This window comes from Macaca nemestrina, chromosome 12 (genome assembly GCF_043159975.1).
Source record: "Macaca nemestrina isolate mMacNem1 chromosome 12, mMacNem.hap1, whole genome shotgun sequence".
In the NCBI taxonomy this organism is placed as follows: Eukaryota; Metazoa; Chordata; class Mammalia; order Primates; family Cercopithecidae; genus Macaca; species Macaca nemestrina.
Genome location: NC_092136.1, coordinates 130,221,461 through 130,246,367, shown reverse-complemented (window position 1 = coordinate 130,246,367; position 24,907 = coordinate 130,221,461). Strand labels below are relative to the sequence as shown.

General features: G+C 44.3%; 1 protein-coding gene and 2 long non-coding RNA genes across 10 annotated transcripts in view; 1 reads left to right on the top strand and 2 right to left on the bottom strand.

Annotated features, from left to right (window-relative positions):
• Window positions 1–23,293, top strand: part of LOC139357626 (uncharacterized) — an 82,119-nt gene extending 58,826 nt beyond the window's left edge. For all 8 annotated transcript variants that reach the window (XR_011611192.1, XR_011611191.1, XM_071075849.1 and 5 more), the window contains one exon: window positions 20,899–23,293. Coding sequence is in view for 5 of the 8 variants with exons in the window: in XM_071075849.1 (XP_070931950.1) it covers window positions 20,899–21,113 (215 nt within the window). In the remaining 3 variants the exon portion in view is untranslated. The remainder of the gene's footprint in view (window positions 1–20,898) is intronic.
• The window catches only part of LOC105476181 (uncharacterized), a 127,475-nt gene that overhangs the window by 27,261 nt on the left and 75,307 nt on the right, over window positions 1–24,907 (bottom strand). The gene's annotated exons all lie outside the window — the stretch shown is intronic.
• LOC105476180 (uncharacterized) lies at window positions 4,157–13,776 on the bottom strand. The gene is made up of 3 exons (XR_011611190.1): window positions 13,660–13,776; window positions 13,062–13,180; window positions 4,157–4,311 (listed from the first exon to the last, which is right to left on the bottom strand). It is a non-coding gene; the product is annotated as an uncharacterized lncRNA (long non-coding RNA).

Sequence of the window (24,907 nt, the reverse complement as noted above, 5' to 3'; positions counted from 1 at the left end):
GCTTGCTGGGCAGGAACCGTAGGTTGCCTTTGGGCCTCAGGTGTAGTGACTGGAAGGTGTCTGACAGCACAGCATGGTGGGCTGGGGGATGCAGATGGGATGGACACTTCCTGTCCCCCAAGCAGCTCAAGAGAAAACTGCTCTGAATGGCTCTTATTTGTAAGGAAAATGTGGCAGAGGCTCATTTACAGAAAGGGAGAAAGCTGGGGCCTGAACTATTCCAAAGCCCTTGGGGAAAGGGACTGAGGGGAAGCGGGGAGGAATATTTAGTGACAGCTGAGTTCTCTTTTGTTCTCTCAAGACTTTCAAATTGTCAGAAGCCCCTGGAATAGGAAGCCTGTGGGAGGTGTGTGAGAAGGGTTTGGAGATAAAGACAGAGGAGAGCATTAAGGAAGGTGGGGAGGAAAGAGAATGGAGAGAAGAAAAGGAGGAGGAACACAGAGGAAGGCAATGGAAGAGGGAAATAAGGGGGTGCACCAAGGCAGAAGAGAATGAGGGAGACAAAGAAACGAGTCAGGTGTCTCCAGGGGGAAGAGCTTACGACCAGGAATGAGTAATGAAGAAAAAAAACAAGTGACTTGGGGGGACAGGCTGATTCTTTTGAAAGAAAGGTTCAAAATTGGCAACTTCTCCCAAACCTACGAAACAGGTACTCCGGGGTGTAATTTCTCCAAATCAGAAAACTTCCCCTGAAGCCCTTCCTTCCTTCCTTCCTTCCTTCCTTCCTTCCTTCCTTCCTTCCTTCCTTCCTTCCTTCCTTCCTTCCTTCCTTCCCTCCCTCCCTCCTTCCTTCCTTCTTCCTTCCTTCCTTCTTTCTTCCTTCCTTCCTTCCTTCCCTCCTTCCTTCCTTCCTTCCCTCCTTCCCTCCTTCCTTCCTTCCTTCCCTCCTTCCTTCCTTCCTTCCTTCCTTCCTTCCTTCCCTCCTTCCCTCCTTCCTTCCTTCCTTCCCTCCTTCCTTCCTTCCTTCCCTCCTTCCTTCCTTCCTTCCCTCCTTCCCTCCTTCCTTCCTTCCTTCCTTCCTTCCTTCCTTCCCTCCTTCCCTCCTTCCCTCCTTCCTTCCCTCCTTCCCTCCTTCCCTCCTTCCCTCCTTCCCTCCTCCCTTCCTTCCCTCCTTCCCTCCTTCCCTCCTTCCTTCCTCCTTCCTTCCTTCCTTCCTTCCTCCTTCCTTCCTTCCTTCTTCCTTCCTTCCTTCCTTCCTTCTTCCTTCCTTCCTTCCTTCCTTCCTCCTTCCTTCCTTCCTTCTTCCTTCCTTCCTTCCTTCCTTCTTCCTTCCTTCCTTCCTTCCTTCCTTCCTCCTTCCTTCCTTCCTTCCTTCCTCCTTCCTTCCTTCCTTCCTTCCTCCTTCCTTCCTTCCTTCTTCCTTCCTTCCTTCCTTCCTTCTTCCTTCCTTCCTTCCTTCCTTCCTTCCTCCTTCCTTCCTTCCTCCTTCCTTCCTTCCTTCCTTCTTCCTTCCTTCCTTCCTTCTTCCTTCCTTCCCTCCTTCCCTCCTTCCTTCCTTCCTCCTTCCTTCCTTCCTCCTTCCTTCCTTCCTTCCTCCTTCCTTCCTTCCTTTCTTTCTTTCTTTCTCTTTCTCTTTCTTTCCTTCCTTCCTTCCTTCCTTCCTTCCTTCCTTCCTTCCTTCCTTCCTTTCTTTCTTTCTTTCTTTCTTTCTTTCTTTCTTTCTTTTTTTCTTTCTTTCTTTCTTTCTTTCTTTCTTTCTTTCTTTTGGTCATAGTTGCCAGAGAGCTTTAAAGTCACATTTATTGCTGAAGTTTTGTGATCTGATTAAACCAGGTGGCTGAAACATCTCCATCTGCTTCCTTGAGAGGTTCCTGCAAGTTGTCTCCTCCCAACACTACTTACTGCAGGCTCTCTCCCGCAAGCCCTTAAGGAGTGATAGACCCCAAGGCTTGGACAAAGGGTGACATGCACTCAAAGAACAAGGAAGGTATGTTCTCCTGGACCCAGCCAGTCTCAGGAAGAGAATAGCACAGGTGCCACAGAAAGGGAGATGCCAGCTGTGCAATGAGAGGACACAGGAGAAGAGGAGGAAACCTGGAAAAGGCAGCAATCTAGAAGGAGGGTCTTTCATGCGTACAGCCACCAGAAAGCTCAGATAACCATGAACGATTTTGGCCTTGTCTTATTAGTTTGATTAATTTTTAATCACCTAATATTTTTAGTTGGCAATGCAAGAACATAGTGTAAGTGGCCAAAGGTCCCGGAGGTGTGCAGTGAGAAATGAGTTGTTGTCCCCGCTACCGTTCCCCTCCCTTCACCCCAGGTAAGGGGAGGAGCTGCTGACACCAGCTCCTTGTGTGTAAAGGAAGATTCTGAAAGAGGCTTACAAGGGATCCTGGCCCATCCTAGAGATGGAGTTAGAAAGGCTCCTCTGTAGAAGTGATGCCTGAGCTGAAAAGTGAAGAACAAACAGGGCTTCGCTAGTGAAAGAGGACGTTGCATGTGCAGAGGCCCTGTGGTCGGTGTAGAAACAGCACTTTTGTTGAAATGATGAGCAGCAGCATGGCCCAGTTGCAGACAGTGAGGTAGTGGTGGGAGGAGAAAAGGCAGGAGTGGTGGGCAGAGCTGGGCAAAGCGTGGGTCAGGGTCTCCCAGGCCATGTTAGAATTGGATCCCGACAGTTGAGAAAGCATATGTGACAGATACATTTTACATTTTGAAAAAACAGTCACCGTAGCTCCAGGGCAGAGAAAAGCAAGAGACGAGCAATGCCCTGGCCCATGTCCACTCAGTCTCACCTTTGAGTCCAGCTGCAGCCATGGGGGAAACTTCCACATTTGCTTCACCCCACCTCACACTAACAACCCCAGCCTCAAATGCTTTCTTCCCCAGGGCTTCCAATCACATGAGCTCTGTTGGCCCATGTATAGGCACAATCTGGAAGTGCAGGGGAATTCATGCTTCCAGGAGCAACCCTCAGCAAGGTGCAGGGACGGTGAAGGCTCAGAAGGTCCCAGGTAAGCCCTAGGAACCCAACCAGTGACCTCACTTACACACCCAGTATTGTCTGTCCCTCCTTTCCCACTCTGCCTGCCCCTCACTTCTGATTCCTGGAGCTGCTCCTCAGTAAGCAACCAGCTCAGAAACCCTTGTTGTAGGCTCTGCTTTCCAAAGGTATCTTAGAGTGAGATGGAATCAGTGGTAGTTGTTTGGATAAGACATGATAGGAGCTTTGACCGCAGTGGTAGCCGTAGCAATGAAGAGTTCGGAAAGATGTTTAGAAGGTTAGATCGAGTCTGCTGCAGCCGTGGTTCTCCAATACCACTCTCTTTCATGTTCTGATTGACATTCACTGCAGGTCTGCAGCTCATGGCAAGTCCAGGATGGAGGAGACATGGTCAAGTGCCACAGCCCTGTTTTACAGCTGTGAAAATGGCCATCATATAGGGAGGCGGAAGTCAAAAATAAGGTCACAGGAGATTAAGGTATTTCCAGACTGTCCTAAATTTAGGTGAATTTATAATGGGGTCTTTGGCAGATGTCCAGCATTAATTAATGTCTCCTTCAGGCAAGACCACATAGCCAGGACCATTGCAGTGGATATGCAAGTGTCTGAGATAAGAGGGGAGGAAAACGAGTAGTAAAGGCTGTTCTTCATTGAGCCGTGCACACTTATGCCCCATGCCAGTCCTGTGAAGTAGATATTGTTACCCCTATTTTACAGAGGAAGGAATGGAGACGGAGAGAGGTACCATAATCTTCCCAGTATCACTGAAGTCATGCAAGATAGAGCAGACACCTGCAGCTTGTCCTAATGGCTTGAAAGGCCTGCATTTACCACCTACTCCTGAAGGCTGCCTTTTAAATAAATACCCCTCTGCTCCTTAGAGGGAGAAGAGCCTGGGGAGAGTCCGTCCATCTCTCTTCATGCTGGATTATCAGTTCATTGGGTTGCCAGTAGATCCTGTCACTCAGTAGATGAGAGACAAGATGACATTTGGTGGCTGTAGAGAACCGAGAGGACCACGGTGTGGCCTCGTCATGCTGGGTGGCCCAAAGGCAGCACTAGGTGGCTCTCATTTATTCATATTTAACAAACAACTTACATCAACTCAAGTAATCCTCATAGTAATTCCACGATGTAGGTTGCAGTATTATGCCCTTTTTAGAGATGAGGAAACTGTGGCGAAATAAAATGGTTTAATAATTTGCCCAAGAAGACACAGTTAGTAAGTAGCAGAACTGGGGTTTTAACTCAGAAATTCCAACACTGGTGTTCTCAATCACTGTTCCACATTGCTTCTCATTCCTGCATATACGTTGCGGGGCTTGCTTCGTGTCAGGGGTCAATCAGATGCTGTGAGACTGGAGCTTGCAAAAAATACAAAAATGAATTGAGAATGCACTCGGCCCTCAAGTAGTTTATTCTCCCATACATGCTAAGTATTTCCACAAATGACCATGAGAAAATGTAGAAGGTGACAGGTACTTAATGAAAGATACTGATGAATACTATGGGGTTCCAGAAGGCAGAGAGATTCCAGCATGGGGACTGGGGAGGAATGGCACATCAGTTTGTTTTTGCCACATAACAGACCACTCCAAGATTTAGTGGCTTAAAGCAACACCTACTTATTACTTCTCACAGTTCTGCAATGGGCTGGGCAGTTCTGCTCAGGTTTGGCTCAGTAGGGCTAGAAGATCGAGCATGGTCTCATTCACACGTCTAGGATGACTGGGAAAGATGTGACCTCTCTGTATACGACCTCTTATCCTCCAGAAGTCTGGTCTAGTTTCCTCTCATGAAAGAAGATTTCTATCAGCAAGAGAGAGAGCAAGCCCTGAGCACACACTTCTAAGCTCCTGCCTGTGTCCCCTTTGCTAATGTCCATTGGCCAAAACAAGCCACATGGTCAAGCCCAAGATTCAAAGCATAGAGAAACAGAGTCTACCTTTTGGCGGGAAGAGATGCAATGTCACATGCAAAGAGACCTCAGAGGAATGAGAAAGATGTATAGGTATAGCGTTTTGTTGTTGTTGTTGTTGTTGTTGTTGTTTTTCCAGTAAGTCAGAATCAGAGAAAGCTTTACAGAAAGGAAGGGGCTTGAAAGATGGCTAGGGCTGGGACATGTGACAGATTTCCCATACATGGAGAGAAAATCCGCAGAGGCAAGATAGCCTAGGGGTTTGCAAGGACCAGCGAATGCTTCCTCTGGGCTAGTGGAAGGTTGGGAAAGTAAGTTGGAACACAGTTATGGAGGAGATGGAGTGTTGTCTTTAAGAACTTGGATAGTCTCCAATGGCCTTCTAAGAGGTTGACCTCCACTTGTAAGGGCACAGCCTTCCCAAAAGAACCTGCTCCACCTGCAGCTCTGCCTGTTTCCTCCTGTTCCTCCTGTTTCTGCAGTGCCACCACCATTGACTCAACAGTCAAAGGACCTGTGGTAGCCAGTCTACAGGCTTCCAAAGACCTACTATGGCCTGTCCTGAAAAGGTGAGCTGGGAGAATGGTAAGCCAGGAAAAGGAATCTGGGAGATGCAGGCATGAGCAGCAGAGGTGAAGGTGAAGGGCGCATTGAGGTTCAGTGACAGACAGGGCATCAAAACCCTGTTCAAATTGGCTATATCGGAGCTGAGGGTGAGGAGGTCAGCTGGCAGAGAGCAGAGAAGGAGCAGATGAAAAGAGAGAAGCAGACACAGAGAGAAGATAGGTCCCTGGAGCGGCCTCAGGTGCTAAGGATTTCCCCATCCAGGCAGAGGTTTAAGGGTAATTCTCTGTATCCTCAGGTTTTGAATGGCCTTGTCCCTGCATCAGGTGGTGGATGGGTCTGTCCTCTGCATCACGTGATTGGTGATTCCGTCCCCTGCATCAGGTGATTGATAGGTGGTTCTGTCCTCTGCATCTAGTGATGGAAGATTGTGTTGCATTTCATGTGATGGGTGATTCCATCCCTGTTTCAGATGACGGACAGTCCTGTCTCCTGCACCAGGTGATGAGTGGTTCTGTCCCCTTAGGTTGTGGACAGTTCTGTTCCCTGCATCAGAGATAGGAGATTCTCTCCCTTGCATCCCTGGCTAGAACATTGGTTGGGATAAAATCTTGAAAGCAACAGGGAGACCAGGGATGGAAGTATATCTTGCCAGGAAGCAAAGTTAGGCAGAGCCTCAAATGTAGGGGGCATTCAGGGGAGGAGTTGTTCTTCAGATGAGCTCTTCCTTCTCTGCCTCTTCTAGCAACTAGACATACCATAGAGTGGAGACCGAAGCCATCGTATTTGCAGACAAATCCTTTGATTTGGTAAAGTCTTGAGAGCTTAAAAATGTTATTTTTAGAGTCTATGTATATCTTCAGTCATCATTGCTTTCAAATATTTTATCAGTTCTCACTCTGGTTATTAAAAGCCAGAAGGCATCTATTCTGCAGTATTTCTTTGGGAGGCATTTACAAGGTGCATCTCACCAGTGGCGCAGGAAAATAAATTTCCCTGGAAACCAGAAGTCACAATAGTCCTGCCCTCCAGAGCCCCACGGGGTGGAGAAATCCCCATTATAATTAAAATCCGATTACTCTGCTTTTATGTCACCTCCGCTGCTGTAAGTGAGGGCTCGTCTAGCTGCCAGAGCACAGAACGACACAGATACAACGTGATGTGTCAACCACTCATGTTTCTTTTTTATGAGATCAACGTTTATAACTTTGCAGTCAGCCCACTGACAGACTGTAAAACTTGGCTTATTGGAAACAGATACATCAACCATAAGGCACCACTTGTTGAAGGCTGATTCCAGTCTTCCCTGGGTGTGAGTTCATCCTTGGAGAGAAAGCCACTGGGCCTGGCAGTGTCCTGAGTTTCTTCTAGAAACGTTCATGCACCTGTCTTGGACCCCCTCAACATTGCTCCTTGTGAGAAACACCCATGCCGCAGTGTCCTGTCACCACTTGCATATGTGTGAGTTAGGCACCACGGCCTGACCGCTTATGAAATGTACCTTAGCAGAATTCAGACCCCATGAATGCAGTACAATGTACCCATGTAACAAACCTGCACATGCACCCCCTGTATCTAAAATAAAAGTTGAATTTTTTTAAAGAGTAAAAAACCATGAACGCCTTAAAAGAAAATATAGGGGTAAATTTTCATGACCTCGGATTTGGCAATGGATTCTTAGATATGCCAACAAAACACAAGCAACAAATGAAAAAAAAGTAAATTGGATTTCATCAAAATGTAAAACTTTTGTGCATTAAAGGACATTATTAAGAAAATGAAAGACAACCTGTGGGATGAGAGGAAATATTTGGAAATCATATATCTGGTAAGTGTCTAATATTCAGGAATATATAAAGAACTCCTAACTCAACAACATAAAAAGAAACTACCCAATTAAAGAATGTGTAGACATTTCCTCAAAGAAAATGTATAAATGGTGATAAACATATAAAAATGTTCAACATCATGGCCATTAGAAAAATGCAAATAAAAGCCACAATGAGATTCTTCTTCTTCTTCTTCTTCTTTTTTTTTTTTTTTTTTTTTTTTTTTGAGATAGAGTCTTGGTCTGTCGCCAGGCTGGAGTGCAGTGGCATGATCTCGGCTCACTGCAACCCCTGCCTCCCAGGTTCAAGCAATTCTCCTGCCTCAGCATCCCAAGTAACTGGGACTACAGGTGCATGCCACCACGCCCAGCTAATTTTTTGTATTTTTAGTAGAGACAGAGTTTCACCATGTTGGCCAGGATGTTCTCAATCTCTTGACCTCATGATCCTCCTGCCTCGGCCTCCCAAAGTGCTGGGATTACAGGCGTGAGCCACCGCGCCCTGCCTGAGATTCCTCTTTATACCTACTGAGATGGCTATGATTTAAGAAAATGGAAAATATTAAGTGTTGACAAGGATGTGGATTTTAAAAGTGTTTTTCTAGTCTATTTGTGGCCATAGAAATGTTTCCTCTTTTGTGAATCAAAAATGCAAGACAGACCATAGGGGCCAGCTTCTACTTCAAAAAAGGGGTGCTCAAAGCAGATGCCTCTTTGGATGTGGGCTGCTAGCTTGGTGGAGACTCGCATGTCTGTTTCACGCATATTCTATTCTACTCTGCCTCTGTCTCACCTTTGCTGCATACTCAGAAACTACTGCTGTCCCCACATCAGTCTCCTTGAGTCCACATTGATCTCTGAGATCTGTTGATGGAAAGGGCTTGGGGATTTCCCCTGTTGCAACAGCTTTGTTCTCTTTGTGGTATGTCTTGGTTTGCAAATGACTCTTTTCCCTCAATATCGAGGCGTTCAGCTGCAGATGAGAAGCAACTTCATGCAGCTTCATGATGCAGGCACCACTAGGAAATGTGTCTCCATGGCAACCCCAGGGTTACCTCATCCAACAGCACTCAGATGTTGCTGACCACAGAAACATTTTTTTTTTCAAATGTAGAGCAAGCATCCACTGTATAGAGCCAAGAGGTATTTGTTTGTCTGTTTTTGATGTTCTATGCCTCTGTTCAGAGCCCTTGGGGGTAATGTCACATGTTTGGGGAACATTTTTAAATGTGGACAACATTTCTCCATTCCTCTGCTTCGGCACACGGAGCTTTCTTTCCTGCAAAAGTAAGAGGGTTCTTCTAGGGAGGTGGTGTCATTATTCATCTCTGTTCTAGCCACTGCCTGTTGCCAATGAGTTGTTTTAATGTTTTGAATCCAGAATTCATATTTTCTCAGCCTCAGCAGGATCTGGCCCACTCAGCACTTGATCAGGACTGTTCATGGGAAACCCAGGTGCTTGCGATGGGAGTGAAACTGACTGCTGCCATAGTGACCTTCCACTCCTCCTGTCCAGACTGGAATCATTAACTCAGGCAGGCACGTGGTTAGCACGTCCCACTCCCATTAGCCTGCTGGGGATCAGCATTATTGGGAATGACGTCGTCTGCCCCTCTGCAACTCCCCAAAGAGCTAACTTACTTGTTGGGGAACATTGGAGAAAAAGATGTCATTCCTCTACATGAGTGGTTCTCAACATGGGGGGAGGAGAGGGACTTGTCCCTGAGGGGACATTTGGCAATGTTGGGAAACATTTCGGTTTTCACAACTGTAGAGCAGGGGTACCAGTGGTATTAGAGAGTGACCAGGGATGCTGCTAACCATTGGATAGTGCACAAGACAACACCCCTGCTCCCACCCCAACAATGGATGACCCAGCTCAAAATATGACTAGTGCTGAGGCTGAAGTGGAGAAACCCTGCTCCACATAATCAAATTGCACCCAGCAAGGTATGGATTCCTAGCATTCAGATCTTGGTTATTACTGATGCAAGGGCAAGCAATGGGTTATTTATTAACTGTGTGAATAAATGCCTGTAACTGTATTCACTGCAGAACTCCAGCACATAGAAGTGCTTTCTTGTGACAGAGAGAGTTTGCAGTGCCTGCTAATCCCTCCTGGAAAGCCTTTTCGTCCCTGAATTACGATCTCAGCCCATGTTGCCTCACACTGCCTCTCTGTTATTAAAATTCCTTTCTACACAATTCATAGGAACATAAATCCTTCCTTTAAAGTCTAACCAATAATGCTTCCAGAAAATTAGATTCTCCGTTTAAAAAATTGACACTTAAAAATAATGTGCTTCCTTCCAGTCCTTCCCTCTTTCTGGAAATCTTAGGACAGGTAGAGACTTGGGGGTGAATGAAATGACCTTCAGGAGCCCGTTGCATGGCCACACCCATAATCTACTGGTTGTGCTTGTTTCTTTGCTATCACTAGTCTTCTAGTCATATGACCTGGAATTATTACTTCAAATGTGATTCAAATGCTGTGTAAATATGGCCAAAATGTTTGTTTTCCTCAGTGATGGAAGTAGGATTAAGCAGGCAGGGAGCAGAGCTCCAGGGTCCACCCGCACAGGAGCCAGCGACAAACCTCACCAGACAAGTCCCCAGAGTGACTTGTTCCAGTTCCCATTACAGGCTTTCTCCACCTGACTTATCCAAAAGGCCGAGAAGCAATCCCGTCTCAGGCTTTCTCACCAGGTTGCCTTGTTTTTGTTTTCATTTTTTTCCAAAGCCCGTGTAGCTAAGTCATATCAAGGGAAACTTAGGTCAAGATGATAACCACCTAGGCCCTCAGATTGTCACACCCTCCTGCTCACTGCCATGGTGGGGTGGGGGTGGGTGATGTAAGGCTCAGGGAGAAACTTGCTCCGCCTCTCACTCAGGGCCAGGTACCTATAGCTTTGGGGGTCCATGTCAGGAAGGTGCAGGTCCTCTGAAAAATGCCACTGATTGGAGAGGATGACCTCAAATGTTCCGCAGAGACTCTGCTGTAGTTCCTTGTAGTCATTAGATTTCCGAAAAGGTTTGAGATGTTTAAGCTAAGATGGCATTTTAGAAGCTTTATAGATCATTAAGAAGCTAGGGATATATGCACGGAGGAGGGAGGGTGATCATGAGAAGCGACAGTGGCTAATCATCATCTTCCAGTGGAAAATGTTTTAAAATCCTACTAGTGGACTTGGAATCACAGGAACACTTCATGCCCAGATTAGCTCTGGGGCCGAGGGTCATTGTCCAGCTACACGGGGAACTAGAGCAGCGAGAAAGCCTCAGAGCATCTGGACAGCACACTAGGATTCAGTCTTCCCATGCTGGAGACAAGCCAGGAGGAGCTGCACGAGGAGCCGGAAAAAAGACCCATTGATGTCCTTTTTCCAGCAGAGTCTAAGCCTGATGGGCCCTCCTCTTCAGGCACATCACACATTCTCACTTCCCAAGAGATAATTTGATTGGTCTATCATTACTTCCTTGTTGTCCCTGTTGAGCGAAATTTGTTTCTTGACCCAACTGTGACCAAGACAACAGGGTTGGCCTCACTGACTCCTCCCCGCGTATCCACTGTCTGCAAAAAGAACTGCTCGGGCCATTTTCCTGTGGGGGCATCCAAGAGTGGGACAAGTCCTTGGTGCTTCATGGATTCTCTCTCTAGGGCAGAGTCCAGTTTAAGATCTTCTGTACCCAAGTCCTCACTCCTAACCTGAACTGCTGTTATCCTCAGCCAATACTCTGCAGCCCTAGTCTGGAAGAACAGAGCCCATTTGTAATAGAGGAAGAACCTTCTTTCATTTCCCCGCACAGCCTGATAGCAATTTAGCTTCACAAGGCCCTGAAGGGGTTGAGCTGGCCCTCCGTTAAGGAAAGCCAGCAAATCCATACAGATGTTTTTCTGAGTGCTGTTCTGACCAGGGCTCAGGGATTAGTCTTGCCTGGTATCACATAGCATTGGGAGGTTAGGGAATTCTCTTTGTGGATCAGGAGGTATATTACATAAAATCAAAATGTAAGTGTGTTCTTTTTGGATAAGGCAATGTTTTCCCTTCTATTTTTATTTATATAACCTTATCACTTAGTCTCTTTTACTTCTTTCCCTCTGCCTTCCTTGGCACTGAGCCCACCCTGATTCTGCAGGATAGACTCAGCTAGCTGGGCAGCTTTCAGTGGTATGGTTTCTAACCACTCTCCCTCTAACCGCATCTGGTAAATCTCATTAAGGGGCTTTACTAACCTCATTTTCTTATCCAATGCAGAAAATCTACTCCACCAAGAATTTCAGTTCTTAAGACATGTGACTTACAATCCAAGAGGCCAGAGAGAGTAGGGTGCCAATAGGATACATAGATTAGATAGACAGACAGATAGATCAGATAGATAGGTAGGTAGGTAGGTAGATAGATAGATAGATAGATAGATAGATAGATAGATAGATAGATAGATAGATAGATAGATAATAAATAGAAGATTTATCAGGGGACTGGCTTTTATGATTATAGAGGCTGAGAAGTCCTACCATAGGCTGTCTGCATGCTGAAGAACCAGGGAGTCCTGTAGCATGGTTGAGTTCAAGTCCAAGGCCTCAGAACCAGGGTAGTCAATGGTGTTACTCTCAGGTTGAAGGCCTGAGGACACAAATGGCTGCTAACGCAATTCTGGAATCCAGAGGCTAGAGAACTGGAGTTCTGATGTCCAAAGATAGGAGAAGAAGGGTGTCCCAGCTTCACAAGAGAGAGACAGTGAAGATTTGGCTTCTGCCTCCACCGGTTTTATCCGGACCCTCAGCTGATTGGATGATGCCCACCCACAATAGTTGGGGACAGATCTTCCTTACTTGGTCCACTGATTCAAATGCCAATCTCTACTGGAATCACATTCACAGACACACCAGAAGTCATGCTTTACCAGCTATCTGGGCATCCCCTTAATCCAGTCAAGTTGACACCTAACATTAACCATGACAAATGTGGTGTTCTGAGCACCCGGCACAGCTCTCCTGGCTGTCTGACTCTCGGCTCCCCAATAGTCCACCCTAGCCTCCCTCTCACTCTGTCCTCCCAGAACCTCCTTCAGAACCAGGGCCTGCCCTGCAGAATAGCAGACCAGCAGCTGATATGCTTTGAGAGGTATTTCACTGCATAACTTGTGATAAAATTTTAAATGCAAGTACCTCTGGAAGAGGACTACTCAACTAGACCCACAGGACAGTATAAAAAGCTTGTAGTCTTTGCTCAAGGCATAGACACTGCTTGTATCTGTTTGCTTGCGTGTTTGGTAACGGAGTTTCTGTTGTGGGATTGTGGAGGAGGCTGTAGAGTAGAGAAGAGCACAGGACACCTGATACTTAGAGAAGGAGCAGCCAATGGGAAGGCCAGTCTCATCTTAACAACTTTTAGTGAGTCACCTCTACTTAATCCGTTTTCCTTCCTAACCTGCCCTGGTTCATTGTCTACATTCACCTCCTGATACAATATACACCTAGTTAGTGGGTGAGCGCAGGCTCCATGGAGCGGACACTCTCACCCTTTCTACCTCTAATCCATTCTCTACTTTAAGACAAAGTGGTTCTCTCTAGAAACGGAGAAATGAGCCTGTATCCCAGACAACTAGGATTTTGCTTCCTCATTAGCTAAGAAATTATGAAATGAATAGAAGTAGAAGGAAAAAAAAGCAAAGAAAGGAAGAGCCCGACAATGAAGGAAATGATAGAGTAATAATCTACGGAAAACTCAAATTAGTGAAACTGTGCTAAACAAGATGAAATAATGATACCATGTCAGTACTGGGGCTGTTTGCCAGCTCACCTTTCTTCCCTGTTCCCCATCTTCACTGTATCACACGGCCAACTCCTGCAGCCTATATTTCCCAAACTCCCTTGTCAGCTGGGCTCTGACGGTCCAGCCATGAGGACACTGGCAGGAGACTGGAGGGCAGGAGGAGAAAAGGAGGTGGTATCCCTCCTCCTTCCTCTCTGCCTTGGCTGGAATCTCTGACACAGGCTGTGTTTCCTCCCTGGCTCCTGGTTTGCAGTGGTTTCAGCTTCTTTGAGGTGACTCTTCTCTGGATCTAAGAGCGCCATCCTTTTTCTTTCTACCTCCAGCCCCATAAGTGATAGTGGTTTCCTGCTGCTGTAATCTCTGGGTTACCTCCCTGACACCTATTTGGTTTCTCAGCTCATCCAGCCCCTGTGAGCCTATTCCCTGCTTAAAATTCCCTCTATTTAAAATATTCAATGACTGATATACAATCTCTCACGGACCTACCTTATACAATTTTCACGTAAGTATTTCTTAACATTGGTGCACACACACACACACACACACACACACACACACACACACACAAAGGATTTCTTAGCAGACACTACAAGGAGCTCTAAGGCTTTGATGACCTAAATCTTACGGAAGGGTAGAGAGGCATCCAGAGAAAACGATCTCTTTGGTCTCATCTTCACAACTGATTGGAGATAAGGCTCTGCCCAGTTGTTTTTCACTCGCCTTCTTTTGGGGTTTTTGGCACCCTGTTCATGTGGATGGACGGCCCCAGAAGCAGACCTGGTGAAATCGAACTTCAGCCTCACCTCGCATAACCAGATGCCTTTATGTATGATGCTTTGGTTTTAAGGTGAACCTCTAAGCATATGAAATGCTACCTCTTGCTTTCAATAATGTAGTAGTTTGATTCCTTTGCTTCTTCCTATAATGCTGCTGGACCTTGTGGATATAACATACATGCGATTTTAAAATGTGGCCCATACTTGAGGCCACATTATCTTGGTTTTACAATTCTGACATGGTTTGAATGTATGTGTCCTTCAAAATTCATATGTTGAAACTTAAATCCCAAAGTGATGGTCATAAAAGTTGGGTCGTGTAGGGGGTGATTATGATACAATAAATACATTATTTACCCAGATAGTGAGGGCAAATGCATCCTCAGCAAGGTTTCCCCTTTAACAAAAAGCAGCCTCCGAATCATTTCTCTTCTAGCAAAGAGCAGCCTGAAAAATTGAGCTGCAGACATAGATAAGCAAGCTGGAAGCTTGCACAGGTGGATGCTGACAACTGTGCCAATAGAAAAGGGCTACCTGGAAGCCAAGTAGGTTCAACATGGAGGCTCCATCTTCCCTTTTCTTTGCCACCAGACAGTAAAGAAGTATGCAACATGGCACTGGCCTGGTAGAGAACCCATCTGCATAATAAAAGATTAGAGTGGGGTGGCCAGCTTTTCACACACTATGTAAATGGCACACCTGGTCCAACCAATCTTTCGTGTCCCATGTAAATCAGACACCGCCTCCTCAAGCCCATCTATAAAACCTTCTGCATCTCACTGCAGAACTGGCAACGCATTTTCTCCGGGCCCCCTCTGCCACAGAGAGCTCTTCTCTTTCTTTTGTGCATTGAACTTGAACTCTTAACCTCACTCTGGTGTGTCCGCATCTGGTTTTCTGTGGCCATGACACAACAAATCTTGGGTATTTACCCCAGACAATGACACCACTTCAATTAGGCCATGGGGGCTCTGCCCCGTGAGCAAAATTAGTACCCTTATAAAAGGGCTTGAGGGAGTGAGCTCACCCCTTCTGCTGTTCAACTTCCACCACGTGAGGACACAGCAAGAAGGCACCATCCTGGAAGCAGACAATAAGGCCTCACCATACACAAAGTATCTGCCAGTGCCTTGATCTGAGACTTCCCACCCTCTAGAACTGTGAGAAACAAATATCCATTGTATATAAATTACTCAGTATAAGGTATTTAGTCATAGCAGCCCAAATGGACTAAGAAAAATTCTATCAGCTGATTGGTACAGTCAGGCTCTGTGGACTTATCAATATACGAGGTACAAAGGGGCTGTTTTATTACTCCATAAAGAAAAAAAATTATTATTTCCAAATTTGCTTCACTGTCAAACTCCATTTGCAAATGTCTCTCTTGCTTTCTTATTTTTACTGGTACTGTGGAGAGCAAGACATCAGGAAATCTGAGCCAAATTGCTACATTCACCTTTCACTAGTTCTCCCATTTAGAGTTTTGCTTCTTTTTACATCATCTCAGATGCCTGTGCCAGGTTGGAATTCACAAATCATAACTATGACAATGTCACTGTCTTGGTCAAAAGTCTTCAATAAACTCTTCTTTGTTCATGGAATACACTAAAAACAACTTGAATCCAAGGTCTCCTCAAGCTGCCTCTCCAGCCATATCCTCTCCAGCCATATCCCTTCACGCATCTAAATCCTGGCTTACCCACCATATCCCGACAATGTCCTGACATCTCCATCCCCACACACTCGCTCGCGACTGGCCCCTACCCATTTTTGCTTTCGAGTCCTTGCAAAAATGCAGCCTCCTACGTAAAGCCCATCTGGAGCCCCTTCAATTGTCTGTGATTGGTGCCTTTTTAAAACCTTATGGAAAATTTTCCCCTTAAAATGATGTATTTTCAATTATATGTTTACACTGTATTTAATTTAAAATAAAATTTAAAAAATAAAAAGAAGGTAAGAGTTAAGTCTCCCTTGACAAGCCCACCCAATCCCAGGCTCTGCAGATGCATCTATATGCATATATGTGAATACAAAATGTGTGTGCAGACTTGTGGTTTTTGTCATAAATATTAGGACATTTGCGGTTTTTTCAACTTGTGTTTCTTAAAATGTTATCACAGCCCCGGAGGGCCTGCCTGCTCGAGCCCCAATTCACAGATCAATCTTCCCTTTAGTCATTCTCTTCTTTAATTTCTGTGCTACAGCTCTGCTGGCCTTCCTCCTACTCTTTAGCTGTATCTGTGCTCCTTTCTGGCACGGGTCTTTTCACATGCTCTCTTTCCTCCCTGAGGCCTCTCATCCATTTCTCAGCTCAAATACAATTTTATCAGAGATGCCTTCTTGGATTATCAGAGTTGGTGCAATCTTCCTAATAAATACTCTCATATCATCATGTAGAATTCATAACAATTGTACTGTAAACTACTCAGTGGTGAGAACTGCTCCTGTGCTCTGCCATGCCGCCACTTAGCAGACATTCGATAATTCATTGAACGAATGAATAAATCACACTTTATAATAAGATATGTATTTGTTTATTTGCCTTAAGTCTGTCCCTTCCTACATACAGCCAGGGACAACGAGTATTTTATTCACCACTGAATACCCAGAAATCACCACAATATCTGGATTATAATGGAATCTCCATGTTTGTTAAATGATTGAATGGGCGAATATGTACAATAATGAAAAAAGTCTTACAAATACATACAAAAATAACAGAAACTCCAGTAGAAACACAAGCAAAGTACATAAACAAGAAATTAATAGAATAAAAGTACAAATTACTGGTAAATATATGAAAAATATTTATTTTCATTATAATAAAAAAGAATTTTAAAACATTCCACATTTTGGATATCAATGGCAAACAATTACAAGGTTGAAAAACAGTCCATATTGGTCAGAGGTGAAGAAACAATCATTTCATGAGAGTATCAACTGGCGTAACACTGGTGTAGAGCAGTTTTGTAGTACATATTTAAATTTTAGGGCCAGGATCAGTGGCTCATGCCTGTAATCTCAACATTTTGGGAGGCTGGGGCGAGAGGATTACTTGGGCTGAGGAGTTTGAGACCAGCCTGAGCAACAGAGCAAAACACTGGCTCTCCACAAAATAAACAAATTAGCCAGGTGTGGTGGTGCACACCTGAAATCCCAGCTAGTTAGGAGGCTGAGGCAGGAGGATTGCTTGAGCCCAGGGGGCTGAGGCTGCAGTGAGCCATGATTGTGCCACTGCACTCCAGCTTAGGCAGCAGAGTGAGATCCTGTCTCAAAAATAAAAAACAAATAAATAAAATAAAATAAAAATTTAAAGATGTATACTTGTTAACCTGGCAATTCCATTTTCTCTATGGAAATACTTCATGAATTCGTAATGAATGGGTGAAAATATATTTAGTGCAGGATTGAATATAATACAAATATTCAATAAGAATGGACTGCATATAAAATCATGGTTAATTTATGTTAAAATTATCACACAATGGAATATTCAACTACTAATGAAATAAGGTAGATCTATCAGCATCAATGTGAAGATATCTAATATATATCATTGAGTTTAGAAATTCATGTAGAACTGATTGATTTATAAAGATAGATATATATTTACATTAATATAGATATATTTAGACAATATATTTATATTTATATGAGCATATTTATATAAAGTTACATTGCTAAATAAATATAAATATATTGACATATAAAATATAAATTTCGATATAGTTGCATAAATATGCCCAACTGCTTACAACCATCTCTAGAGATATAGGACTATAGAGGAATTTCAACTTTTTAAGTTATCTATTTTTATATTATTTGAACGCAGATGAACATATGTTACCTTTATAATCAGAAAAACAAATATTTCAAAAACAAAATGTAGAAACTCTTTAATTAAAATACAAAGGCAAGAGAATCTTTTAAGAAATGCCTGAATATAAGGGTTCAGCTAGAAACTAATAAATGAGTTCTGTAATTTACAAATTTTATAGTGATGAATGATTCGGCATCATAAGACACATCTGCTGGCATAAAACTGCCTTTACAACTAGTCTTCAAGTCAGAGTATACTCCTTAGATTTCAAAATACAACTTGCTCCCCGTAAAAGTCCCTTGGGAGTCTCCAAACATTTAATATTGCCCCAACAACAACAATCATAAAGGTGTGACTGATGCTGAGAAAGGAACACAATGCCAGTGAATCCTGACAACAGGAAACTCGAACAGGAGCCGTGGCTTCCTATGGACAAAAGGGTGCCCAGGAGTACCTGTACGTCCCTGTGAGGGATGGAGCAGCCCTCTGCTTGCATGTTGTCTAAAACGGCAAGTTGTAGATGTTCCTATGTCCTTCCAGGCTATTCTAGCTCTGCCTGGCCTCTAATCCTCGGCTTTGCCTCCAAGCCCCTTCCCCCCCCCCCCCCCCACACACACACACACACGCACACACACGCAGGCACACTTTTTTGTTTCTTTTTAAACACTATTCCTGATCTTTGAATTTCTCAACTAACCTTGGTTCCCCAGCATAATCCTTGGTGCTCTGCAAGAGCTATTGGCTCAGATGAGCCACTGGGCTTTTGCCTTTCTTGATCACCTGTGGGGAAACCCTCATTTCTGCTTCTGTGGACCTGAATCCTGCCACTTCCCAGTTTGCCAGACACCCCAAGAGGCCTACCCTGTTTCCTGTGGGGGTTTAGAGAGAGAAAACAGACAGTATGTTAACAACACCTACCAGATAATCAGAGGAACAATGCTGAATCCAAAAGCACTCGCAATCCGAATGCTTTCTGCTATTTTATAGATATATAGTATATAGTTTTCATCTAAAGCTATACAAAATAGCCAGTATGTGGACTAAACATGAAGTAAACACAAAAATAATATTAGTCAAAAGGCAGCTACCTTCACAGGGGCAGCCTAGAATTCCCCTTGGTTAGAGATTTTGGGCAAGAACATTTGTAAGGCTCCTTCGCTAAGAGCTAACACACCGGAGAAAGGAGAGGGGGCTCTGCGTGAAATGAGACATTTTCAGCATTTGTTTTTAAAAGGAAGGATAAGAGAAGAGCCAAGGAAATAGTAAGGGTTTGTACCAGGGCAGGAAGACCAGTGGAATGTTCTGGCGACAGTGTGGCCAAAGTACATTTGAAGAATGGTAAGGCCTACTCTTCTATGTGCGGCTGTTTGTGTTTCTATGTCATACATCCATTTTAATACCCCTTTTCCCTCCTCCTAAAAGCTGTAGAAATGTCTTCTCTGTTCACCTTAATTTTTTATGTGAGAGTATTTTGGTTTCTTTAATTTCTACAATGGATAAGAGTTTTATGGGATATAAATGGAGCCAAAGTGACAAGCAGGAAAGAAGTAGCCCAGGACACAGAAGAGGCCTTAAGAACACAGCTTCACTCTGCCCCCTCCCTATGAATTCAAAGAAATATTAGTGGAACTTCAGAAATCCATTGGCAATAGTGGTGGGAAATTCTTGCTAATTTTGCCTAATCTCAAGAGAGGCAGAGAGGCCTCAGCTGACATCTAGAAAACAAAGAAACACAATGCAAAATTGTAAATACATGCAATTTACCCATCTTTTTTTCAAAAGTTGACATATCTCAGCCTTCATGTATAGATAGACACACACACACACACACAGACACACACACACAAGGGAATGGAATGCTGTGAAGGATGAATGGCTGTGATTAGGTAAGTATGACTGAGCAAGCTCTAGCCTCAGCCTTTTCTTCCAATCCTCCCCAAAAGTGTGTTCTTTAAAATCCACGACAGTACCGGGGAGGATGGGAGGAGGGAAAAACAAGAATAAAAAAAAATTTTAAATAGCAGCTAAACATAAACTTGAATAGAAAGGATCTAAAGCTATAAAAAAAATAGCCAAATCCGATGAATATGAGGGGGAAAGATATACCCATATTTAAAAGATTGAATTTAATAGAATATCTTAGTAAAAATGTATTTAAAAGCTTTTTTTCCAAGCTAAAAAAAAGTTAGAGGACTTATATGTTATTAGGAAAGTTTTAATAGGTGCATGAGTTGCATGGTCTACCTCTGCTTCTCTCCATTAAAGAGCCCCTTGTGGAGATTCTGGTAGGACAAACCTGGCCAGCCAACCCCATGCTTTGCCAACTCACATTCTCTCCCTAATCGGCTCCTCAGAATTCTGATATGAAGCACACTCCAGTGATTCTGAGGGAGGCCAAAGTAAATATCCACTGTAGGTGAGTTTTCTGGAAATTTGGGGTAAAAGAGAAGGCTTCATCACGTCCTTTTCGAACGGCATCACCTACCATATAAGCCTTAACCACCTTCTTCCCAATTCTCCTTCCCAAAGGCCCTCCTGAGCAGCCCCCTCGCCAATGTGAATGCCCAAGGCTCTGGTGGAAACAAAGTCTTCCATGATTCCTCCAGCAACTTTAAACAATGTGTAGTGACTGAAAGGTACCAGGCGTCTTTGAGAAAGTCTCATCTTCCTTAGCATTTTCTAGAGTTTTGGGGTTGAGTTAAAATATGTTGATGTAAACTTGCTGGGTGTTGGAACTGTGCAAAGCAGAAAGGATTCCATACTGGGCATCACCCTAAAGGATGTTAATCTTGGGTTGTTCAGTGGCAGCTTTCTGACTACAGACAAGTCAATCTCTCCAGACCTCACATCTTTCTTTGGCCCATAAAGTGATCAGATCATATTTGCTGAAATAATAATAGTATATGCAAGGCTCTGGCTAAGTGAGTTACATTCATTCTAACATTTCATCTTCACCAAAATTCTAACTGGTATGTGTATTATCTGCATTTTACAGATGATTTCTAAAAATTGCTTCTCATCCTAATATTTTTAAACTCTAGATAATTGTCATATTCATTTGGGTTCTTATTTTTCTTCAAAGTTACTGGAATTTATTTTTAAAGGATTTATTATAGGCATTTCTAAAATGATGAGACATCATTACCCATGGATTCAGGAAACGAGATTGCTAATTTTGATGTTAAAACTGTTTCTGATTACCCTGATGAACTCTCCATTCTTCCTAAATTCACCAATTACTCATTTCTGTTTTTTCCTCGCTCTTTAGATTTGATTCATCTGCACGCTCCACAGAGGCTGTTTCAGATGAGCCATCATGCTGATGTCTGTAGGCACATCTCAGGATCCTTTCAGGCAGAGGAATGGGAAGTCGATGATGTCCAAGCAAGGGGGATGTGTTTTTCTCCAATTCTGAAGTCCCACTCAACAAGAGGCTGTGGTCTGAATGCGCGTGTCCTCTCCAGAATTCATGCTGAAACCTGAACACCAATGTGATAGTATTAAGAGTGGGGCCTTTAGGAGTTGATTAAATCCTGAGGGTGGATCCCTTGTGAATGGGATTAGTGACCTTATGAATGGGCTGGAACTTAAAGTAAAATAAAAATTAAAAAACAAAAAAAGAAAGGGCTGGGAAAACTGTCTAAGTCCTTTTACCCTTTTGCTTGTGGCCACGTGAGGACACAGCAACAAGGTGCCATCTTGGAAGCAGAGACGAAAGCAGACACCGAACCTGCCAGCTCCTTGATCTTGGGCTTTCCCGCCTCCAGAACTGTCAGCAATAAATGTATGTTACCTACAAATTGCCCAGTCTAAGGTATTTTGCTATAGCAGCATAAGCAGACTGAGACAACAGGTATTGGCCTCTCCCAGAATCATGGAGGGCTGTTTTACGTCTGAGTCAGGTGCAGCTGATGGGGGTCTTTAATTGGGAATTGGTCATGGCTGGTCTGCTCTGATCCTCTGGAATTTACAGCAGGTACAAACTGGGGAATGAGCAGTTAAGTCCAAATTAAATGAAAAAGCTCCAGAGAAGCAGCTGATTTTGCTCAGGGTTTTCATTTTGAAGCATCTGTAACTTGGAATAATTAGAAGCATTTCAGACTCTTGTCCAGCTCTAGTCCAGTAGAAATCCTGGGGACTCTGAGGCCACTTGAGGGGCGATCAAGGTTGTGAAAAACTGACTCTTAGGAGAGTTATTCAGTCATCTGCAGCTGCAGTTCCTCTGAAAATCCCTGAGATATACATGGTCATCTGGTTTCCCAGATGAAGAAATCACAAGCTTCTCTAAAGAACAGCGGGGCAGTTAGGTGAAAAGTGAACAATACAGTCAGTCCACCCATTTGTTCTTTCCCTGTGTGTCAAATAACTCATTTCTGCAGGTGCAGCCCCAGTTTTGAAAATCAGGAGCCTTGTCTCGCAGCCCCAGTTCTGCCAATGACAAGCTGCGACATGTGGGGAACATCAGTCACCCATGTCTCTGGCTTCAGTTTCTATACCTATAAAATAAGTGTTGGACAGGTTGAAATTCTTTCAGCTGTAGCAAAACTGTGATTCTATGAACCACACCATTTGTTGTGCTGTCATGGAAACAGCCTGAGGCTCAATTAACCTCACCAATTTCCCCAAAGGACTGACCTGAGGCAGAGTGGTGCCCCTGCTTTAGAAGTCTCCACAGTTCAGGTGAGGGAAGCTGCGCAGGGTGGGAGGAGAGAAATGGGAATTCAGCCTGTGGGCTTTGGCATCTTTACCCCAGCCCACTCTTTGGGCTAAACATGTATGTTCTTTTAAAAGGAGAGAAGGCAGGTCCTTAAACTTGGAAGAGGAATGACTCCTGCATTCTAAATAAGGAATGAATGGAGTGCTTCCCAGCTAAGTTTGCAAATGAGAGTTCTTTTAAAATGAATATTCTTTAAATAGGGGTCCGTGAACATTTTTCTAGGGACTAGCCAAGCATTGACTGTTTTAAGGGAATTAATGTTCAGATTCTCAACTTAGATGTGTATTCCTTCTGCCTCATAATATACCTGCTTCTGTAGTTCACATTTCCGAACTCTTTTCTTCCCCCAGCCAACTTCTGCTTTATGAAAACACTGTGTGTGCCTCTCACCCATCCTGAATCTCCCGAGGGTGCGTTACTTACACTGTGAAAACCTGGGTGCCACCCACAGGGACAGCTCTAGAACACGTCTGTCCTGAAGGAGATTCCCCCGAGAGAGACATAAGGACATATTTTCCTTAGAAAATACTGGAGGTGAAGGTATTGGACTTCATCTGGTGACAAGCCCAGGCTAAGGCTATTTATGCCTTAGCTAAGAATTTGGATTCAGAAGTGAGACAATTGTCACAAGGATGCCAGTGAACTTGTTAGATTTCAAAACTGAAGTCCAACTTTTTCTGAAATAAATAGTCTGATCTGGCTTCTTCCCACCCCTGGTCCCATTAGCCCCATGTCTGTGTCAAATGCTGTTCCCATGAGTTCTGACCTCCGTGCTTCTTTTCAACAAACTTCTCAAGCCACATTGTCCTTGTCCTTATGTGCAGCCCCTAGACCAGGCCTCCTGAGGCAGGACGGCTGGTGCTACTCACTGTAAGTTCCCAGAGCCTGGTATACAGCTAGCTGCTTTGGGTGTGCAAAGTATTTGTTAAATAAATGAGTGAACCAATCAATCCATGGAATTTTGTTTTTAGTTGAAGATCTTATAGTCAGAGCATGACTGTGGAGTACAACGGTCTTGTAACCTGCAGACTCATTTCTATTATCCATGGAGGGTGACCACCTCATTATTTTTTATTTATTTTTTATTTTTTATTTTTTTTTGAGACCGAGTTTCACTCTTGTTTCCCAGGCTGGAGTGCAATAGCATGATCTCGGCTCACCGCAACCTCCGCCTCCTGGGTTCAGGTGATTCTCCTGCCTAAGCCTCCCAAGTAGCTGGGATTACAAGCATGCACCTCCATGTCTGGCTAATTTTGTATTTTTAGTAGAAATGGGGTTTCTCCATGTTGGTCAGGCTGGTCTTGAACTCCCAACTTCAGGTGACCAGCCCGCCTCAGCCTCCCAAAGTGTTGAGATTACAGGCGTGAGCCACCACACTCGGCCGACCACCTCATTTTTAAGGTGATGGCATCCGGTCCTTCACTGAAGACTGCAAGTGGCTAGACATGAAGAAGAGTGTGGATGAAAAGTGTCAGACTCTGTAAAATATTTGAAGAGATTTATTCTGAGCCAAATATAAATGGTCATGACCCGTGACACAGCCATCAGGAGATCCTGACAACATGTGCCCAATGCGAGTGGGGTGCAGCTTGATTTTATACATTTTGGGGAGACATGAGACATCAATAAAATATATTTAAGACTTACATTGGTTTGGTCCAGAAAGGTAGGACAACTTGAAGGTGGGGGTGCGGGCTTCCAGGTTATAGGTAGATTTAAAATTTCTCTGATTGGCAATTAGTTGAAAGAGTTTATCCAAAGAGCTGGAATCAATAGAAAGGAATGTCCGGGTTTTGATAAGAGGTTATAGAGACCACAGTTTTGTCACGTAGATGACGCCTCCAGGTAGCGGGCTTCCGAGAGAACAGATTATACATGTTGCTTGCCAGACTGAAGGTCCGCTTTAATGCTAGAGAGGTTTAATGAGGCATTTCCAAACCTCACTTCCCGTCACAGCCTCAACCAGTCTTTCAGGTTAAATCTTAGGGTGCCCTGGCTAAAGAGGGCATTCAGATGGTTGGGGGTGGGAGATTAGAATTTTATTTTTGGTTTACAAGAAGCAAAGAATCTGTGAAAGAGGCACAGAGACTTTCGGGCTGCACCAGCTGTCCAGCCTCTTATTTCCCTCCCAAATCCATTCACCTCTCCAGCAACCCAGACCAGTCTCACTCAGGTTTTTGTTTTTATTTAGTGGAGACAGGGTCTTGCTATATTGCCAGGTAATCCTGGGCAACAAGTGATCCTCCAGCAGTGGCTGCCCAAAGTACTGGGACTCCAGGCATGAGCCACTGCTCCCGGCCCTGTCTCCATTTTGACCTCAGCTAGCAGACTCTGGGCACTGTTTCTCCATCGGGAGCCCATTGGGAGCTCCTCCACCAGCATGCTGAGCCCTGCGGAGGTGATCCACACGTGTCTGGGAGGGGAGACACTTGCAAAGTGCCTGTGCCCCACAACTGTGGGTGACTCTGGTACTCACTCAGGTAAGAGCTCCCAACAGTTTTCAGCCCATTTCCCCTAGGGCTTCCTGGGCGTAAGGCCTAAGGAGAATCAGCAAGAATCC